Raw genomic sequence first — 7,500 nt, 5'->3', positions numbered from 1 at the left:
CAGTTTTCTGTGAGTGATGTTATTGAAGTATTTATATGATCGCATGTGCATAAATTATGTATAAGCGCTTCCGATCACTTTTGATGGAAAGGGGCGCATAGAAATTATTATTATTATTATTATTATTATTATTATTATTATTATTATTATTATTATTATTATTATTATTATTATCATTATCATTATCATTATCATTATCATTATCATTATTATTATTATTATTATTATTATTATTATTATTATTATTATTATTATTATTATTATTATTATTATTATTATCATTATCATTATCATTATTATTATTATTATTATTATTATTATTATTATTATTATTATTATTATTATTATTATTATTATATGCTCTAACAAAAATAATCGAGTACTCATATAATCTGCAAGTACATACCAACATTATATATATATATATATATATATATATATATATATATATATATATATATATATATATTATATATATATATAGTTTTCATTTGTCTCACGTTCTGTTTGTAAGTATTTCTTTTTCATGTCTTTTGTATTTCAGAGGAGACAGTTTTGAGCGTGTGCTCCGTGGCCGTGTTTAAGCTCCTCTACAACGCTATGATCTATTTCTCAACCAGTGTAGAGCTGTTGGAAATAATCTTCGTCACACTTTGCCAGATTTTTACTCATCATGGTAGGCAAGCCTGTCAACTATTACGAAAAATTTGTAAAATTGTGACCCCTCGTCTCAAAACGGTATTATGTCGGGATGGACCAGATGCTAAAAAGTCAAATTAGAGTTAAAAAATATGAAACGTTGGTATTTAGCACAGTAAAATATGATATCCCTTCTCCTATATAAAGCATATAAACTCAACTTAAGTCTGATATTTCTGGCTACAAATTCCATTTTCAGCATTTTAGTCATCCCGACTTAATACCGTTTTGAGACGAGGGGTCACAATTAAGAAATTTTGGCTCCAATGTCTGAACTTCCTGAGCATCTCAAAGTCTTTAAAACTGATTGAAAATGAAAGCGACAGAATTTTAACTCTCTCCTTACCAGCCATTGTCAGGATTTTCCCCAAAACTTCACACCCAACTAACACAAAATTACATTTTTATCACTCAAAAACAATATCAGTAAAGTTCTTGCGATGCATCATTTCTATAGCAAAACATACTCAACAACACACTGTTCATTTCATTTTAAATTGTATGATGTACAAAAGAAATTTGAATATGAAAAATGTTGGTTGTCTCGTAACGAATGTGACGATTTTCCTATAGTTGGTAAGGAGAGGGTTAAGGATTTTTAAGTATTATTTATTCCCTGTGAGAGTAAATTGTTGGTTTTTAAAGTTAATTATAGCGACTACAGTTTTTATCTCCTAAAAATTACGATTTTTTTTATATTTCCAAGTTGGCGGGTCTTGGGTAGGGTACCGTTTGTAATTGAATTATTTTGTAGCACACTGTTTTGATGTCTGATATTTTTTATGGTGAAGGATACGGATAAGAATCCAATGATAAAGGTGTTTATTTTGTCATTCAATGTGTTTAAAGCCAAATAGATGGGAAGCAAGTCCAAAAACTTTGCAAACAATAATGCCGTATGAATTTCTGAAGTTCCTGAGCATCTCTAAGTCTTTAAAACTTATTGAAAATGAAAGTTGACACGAGGCTACACAATTTTCAGGATTTTTAAGTGTTATTTATTCCCTGTGATAGTAAATTGTTGATTTTTAAAGTTAATTATAGCGACTACAGTTTTTATCTCCTAAAAATTACGAATTTTTAAATTTCGAAGTTGGCGGGTCTTGGGTAGGGTACCGTATGTCATTGAGTGTTTTTGTAGTACACTGTTTTGATGTCTGATATTTTTTATGGTAAAGGATACGAATAAGAATCCAATGATAAAATTATTTATTTTGTATTTCAATGGTTGAAAAATGGTTAAAATAAAATTCAGTATCGAAAAGTCCCGAACTTTATCGGGGTTTTTTTGCGGCTATGCGGACTTGTGGTTTGACACTCGCCTTCGGATCGGAAGGTCCTGGGTTTGAGCCTCGCTCAGCGCATAGTTGAGTCCTTGGAAAAGGCTCTTTACTCACATTCTCTCGCTGTAAGATGAATACCTTGCCGTTAAACAGCGTTGTCTTTTTCGGAAAAATATGTAATACCGCCTAACAGACGTCATGTCTCGTTCTTTATGTTACTAATTGCTGTTGGCTAGGGACCCTTGTAAAGCGCCTTGAGCACGTTTAGTGGATATTGCCCTATATTAAAGCTCACGTTATTGTGACTAAGATGTTTCTTTTCATTTTACAGAGAAGCTGTGCAAGTCTATCGTGGACACCTGTTTTTTGAGAGATCTTGTGAACATCATGATGGAATTCCCCGACAATCGTGTGGTACAGGAACAAGGATGCAAGATTATAGGGAACATGGCCGTGGAAGGTAAGCAAGGTTATAGAAAACATGGCCGTGGAAGGTAAACAAGATTATAGGGAACATGGCCGTGGAAGGTAAGCAAGGTTATAGAAAACATGGCCGTGGAAGGTAAGCAAGGTTATAGAAAACATGGCCGTGAAAGGTAAACAAGATTTTAGGGAACATGGCCGTGGAAGGTAAGCAAGGTTATAGAAAACATGGCTGTGGAAGGTAAGCAAGGTTATAGAAAACATGGCCGTGGAAGGTAAGCAAGATTATAGGGAACATGGCCGTGGAAGGTACGCAAGGTTATAAAAAACATGGCCGTGGAAGGTAAGCAAGGTTATAGAGAACATGGCCGTGGAAGGTAAGCAAGATGATAGGGAACATGGCCGTGGAAGGTACGCAAGGTTATAAAAAACATGGCAGTGGAAGGTAAGCAAGGTTATAGAGAACATGGCCGTGGAAGGTAAGCAAGATTATAGGGAACATGGCCGTAGAAGGTAAGCAAGATTATAGAAAACATGGCCGTGGAAGGCAAGCAAGGTTATAGAGAACATGGCCGTGGAAGGTACGCAAGGTTATAGAGAACATGGCCGTGGAAGGTACGCAAGATTATAGGGAACATGGCCGTGGAAGGTAAGCAGGGTTATAGAAAACATGGCCGTAGAAGGTAAACAAGATTATAGGGAACATGGCCGTAGAAGGTAAGCAAGATTATAGGGAACATGGCCGTGGAAGGTAAGCAAGGTTAAAGAAAACATGGCCTAGAAGGTAAGCAAGGTTATAGAGAACATGGCCGTGGAAGGTAAGCAAGATTATAGGGAACATGGCCGTAGAAGGTAAGCAAGATTATAGAAAACATGGCCGTGGAAGGTACGCAAGGTTATAGAGAACATGGCCGTGGAAGGTACGCAAGGTTATAGAGAACATGACCGTGGAAGGTACGCAAGATTATAGGGAACATGGCCGTGGAAGGTATGCAAGGTTATAGAGAACATGGCCGTGGAAGGTACGCAAGGTTATAGAGAACATGGCCGTTGAAGGTACGCAAGATTATAGGGAACATGGCCGTGGAAGGTAAGCAAGATTATAGGGAACATGGCCGTGGAAGGTACGCAAGGTTATAGAGAACATGGCCGTGGAAGGTACGCAACGTTATAGAGAACATGGCCGTGGAAGGTACGCAAGGTTATAGGGAACATGGCCGTGGAAGGTAAGCAAGGTTATAGAAAACATGGCCGTAGAAGATAAACAAGATTATAGGGAACATGGCCGTGGAAGGTAAGCAAGGTTATAGAAAACATGGCCGTAGAAGGTAAGCAAGGTTATAGAGAACATGGCCGTGGAAGGTAAGCAAGATGATAGGGAACATGGCCGTGGAAGGTACGCAAGGTTATAAAAAACATGGCCGTGGAAGGTAAGCAAGGTTATAGAGAACATGGCCGTGGAAGGTAAGCAAGATTATAGGGAACATGGCCGTAGAAGGTAAGCAAGGTTATAGAGAACATGCCGTGGAAGGTAAGCAAGGTTATAGAAAACATGGCCGTGAAAGGTAAACAAGATTATAGGGAACACGGCCGTGGAAGGTAAGCAAGGTTATAGAAAACATGGCCGTGGAAGGTAAGCAAGGTTATAGAGAACATGGCCGTGGAAGGTAAGCAAGATTATAGGGAACATGGCCGTAGAAGGTAAGCAAGGTTATAGAGAACATGCCGTGGAAGGTAAGCAAGGTTATAGAAAACATGGCCGTGAAAGGTAAACAAGATTATAGGGAACACGGCCGTGGAAGGTAAGCAAGGTTATAGAAAACATGGCCGTGGAAGGTAAGCAAGGTTATAGAAAACATGGCCGTGGAAGGTAAGCAAGATTATAGGGAACATGGCCGTGGAAGGTAAGCAAGGTTATAGAGAACATGGCCGTGGAAGGTAAGCAAGATTATAGGGAACATGGCCGTAGAAGGTAAGCAAGATTATAGAAAACATGGCCGTGGAAGGTACGCAAGGTTATAGAGAACATGGCCGTGGAAGGTACGCAAGGTTATAGAGAACATGGCCGTGGAATGTACGCAAGGTTATAGGGAACATGGCCGTGGAAGGTAAGCAAGGTTATAGGGAACATGGCCGTGGAAGGTAAGGAGATAAGAGTTTTTGCTAATATAACGTGAGTGATGTGTAACATTATGATAATTTCCATTCAGGATCAATAAATTTTATCTTATCTTATCTTATCTTACCTTGATAGAAAAAAATATTACCTACTCTCGTTGCATGTCGGTTTGAAATATACAATAAAAATTATGAAAACATAATGCAGATCTGAAAGGAATTGTTTATAAAATAGACCTATTCTTCTTCTTATTCCCCTCACTGTCCTTCCCCACACCCTCTCTCTCTCTCACACACACACACACAAAGAGAGAGAGAGAGAGAGAGAGAGAGAGAGAGAGAGAGAGATTGCAACTGCAAGGGTAGGCAGTAGATTCCGGTATATTTTGGCGGATTTCGGCAGATTTCGGTATTCAGCAATATCCTATAATTATATTAAACGTGTAGATAACTTATTTCATTATATATTTTATGTCTAATACTTACTATGGGCATACAATGGTAATACTACAAAATTACTATTCTAGAAAGAAAATAAAAACGAAAAAAAAAACGCCAATACAACTTTGAATAAATTGTTAAGTATAAAAAGTAAACATTCACAAAACTCTGATCTTTATTAAATAAATAACAACATGAAATTGAATGCAGCTTCAATTTAATATACGAAAACAGATAAAAATGGACGTTTCGGTTTTTCCTTTTATCAACAAAACTCTGACCTTTATTGATGAAATGTTCACATTGCAGATGATCTTCGAAGACTGGCCGAGTCCCAGGGAGCTTCAAAGGCTGTCATATCGGCCATGTTGACGAACAACACAGACGGTGACATACAAGATGTCGGATGTATGGCCATCATGAATCTCTCTGCAAACAGTAAGCTCTTTAATTAATTTATTTAATTGAGCTTTTATATAGCGCGATTTCCACTAAACGTGCTCAAAGCGCTTTACAAGGGGTTCCTGGTCAACAGCAACATTTAACATGTAGGACGGGACATAACGCCTGTTAGGCGATATTAAAATTTTTCGGACAAAGACAACACTGTTAACGGCCAGGTACTCATTTTACACCTGAGTACGGTGAGAGAATGTGAGTAAAGAGCCTTTCCAAGGACTCAACTATGCGCCGAGCGCGAGGCTCGAACCCAGGACCTTCCGATCCGAAAGCGAGTGTCATACCACTAGGCCACATAGTCTTAGATAACATTTCCTTTTTTTCTAGTTTTTCATTATTCAGTATTCATTCCTCACAAAGGGAACAAAAAAAAAACACACAGGGGACGACGTGGCACAGCGATACGGTCTTTTCTTTGTACCCAAAAGGTACCAAGTTCGAACACCCACTGCGCTGTGTGGTCTTGATTGAGCAAGTCACTCCGCCCTAGCTCACTTTGCGGCGCTGCACTGCGGCTGATGCCTGGGTTGTTCCAGTCTTCCCTTGGAATAGACCCTAAAGACAAATTTCCTCTACGGGATGAATAAAGGGAATTAAAATATTTTTTTAATTATCAAAAATAGGACAAAGAATGACCATTAGATATAATATTTCAATCTTCAGTCTTCTTTGATAATAAAAATATGTAAATACCCCTCTTGCCTACAAAACATGATTTTTCTTATTTGTAGTCTGAAAATATCAATTCTCTATTCGCTTCTTATCATTATCAATACTCTATACAATTTTCTCAATTGATTTTGTTTATAAAACAGTTATGGACCAATTTCCCCCTCCCTATATAACATTTGAATACCCCTGTAATACGTGCGTTGTCATTATAAAACCCTTTTGACTTCAGACAAAGAAAACAAAGTTCGCATCAAGAACGCCGGTGTTGTTCCTGCCATACTCAACTGTCTTCAGGAATTCCAGCACGATGCCACTATAGTCTTGTCTGCTCTCAAAGCTCTTGGAAATCTCATCAGTTTGGGTAAGTGTCATACGATCTTACAATCATTCGTCTTCATTGATTAGCTTTTAGAACAAACAGATTGCATCATTGGTAAGCTCTTAGAACATATTGCATTATTGATAAGCTTTTAGAACAAACAGATTTCATTATTGATAAGCTCTTAGAACATATTGCATTATTGATAAGCTTTTAGAACAAACAGATTTCATTATTGATAAGCTTTTAGAACAAACAGATTTCATTATTGATAAGCTTTTAGAACACACAAATTGCATCATTGATAAGCTTTTAGAACAAATAAGATTGCATCATTGATAAGCTTTTAGAACATATTGCATTGTTGAAAAGCTTTTAGAACAAACAGATTGCATCATTGATTAGCTTTTAGAACAAACAAATTGCATCATTGATAAGCTTTTAGAACAAATAAGATTGCATCATTGATAATCTTTTAGAACATATTGCATTATTGAAAAGCTTTTAGAACAAACAGATTGTATCATTGATTAGCTTTTAGAACAAACAGATTGTATCATTGATTAGCTTTTAGAACAAACAGATTGCATCACTGATTGGCTTTCAGAACAGACAGATTGCATCATTGATAAGCTTTTAGAAGATATTGCATTATTGAAAAGCTTTTAGAACAAACAGATTGCATCATTGATACGCTTTTAGAACAAATAAGATTGCATAATTGATAAGCTTTTAGAATAAACAGATGCATTAATGAAATGCTTTTAGAACAAATAGATTGTATCCCTGATAAGCTTTTAGAACATATTGCATCATGGATAAGCTTTTAGAACAAACAGATTGCATCATTGATACGCTTTTAGAACAAATAAGATTGCATAATTGATAAGCTTTTAGAATAAACAGATGCATTAATGAAATGCTTTTAGAACAAATAGATTGTATCCCTGATAAGCTTTTAGAACATATTGCATCATGGATAAGCTTTTAGAACATATTGCATCATTGATAATCTTTTAGAACAAGCAGATTGCATCATGGATAAGCTTTTAGAAGATATTGCATCATTGATAATCTTTTAGAACA

At 36.4% G+C, this 7,500-nt stretch overlaps 1 protein-coding gene across 1 annotated transcript in view; it reads left to right on the top strand.

The window, feature by feature from the left end:
* LOC144956644 (uncharacterized) overlaps positions 1-7,500 on the top strand; it is a 35,601-nt gene that overhangs the window by 15,939 nt on the left and 12,162 nt on the right. Inside the window, exons 7-10 of the mRNA XM_078887287.1 lie at positions 545-676; positions 2,314-2,442; positions 5,274-5,402; positions 6,325-6,456. Coding sequence (XP_078743413.1) covers positions 545-676; positions 2,314-2,442; positions 5,274-5,402; positions 6,325-6,456 — 522 coding nt within the window. The remainder of the gene's footprint in view (positions 1-544; positions 677-2,313; positions 2,443-5,273; positions 5,403-6,324; positions 6,457-7,500) is intronic.

This window comes from Berghia stephanieae, chromosome 11, assembly GCF_034508935.2.
Source record: "Berghia stephanieae isolate SIO BIC M18660-M18661 chromosome 11, UCSD_Bste_1.3, whole genome shotgun sequence".
NCBI classification, from domain to species: domain Eukaryota; kingdom Metazoa; phylum Mollusca; class Gastropoda; order Nudibranchia; family Aeolidiidae; genus Berghia; species Berghia stephanieae.
Note: the sequence above shows the minus strand (reverse complement) of the source record. Positions and strands in the feature narration are given on the sequence as shown.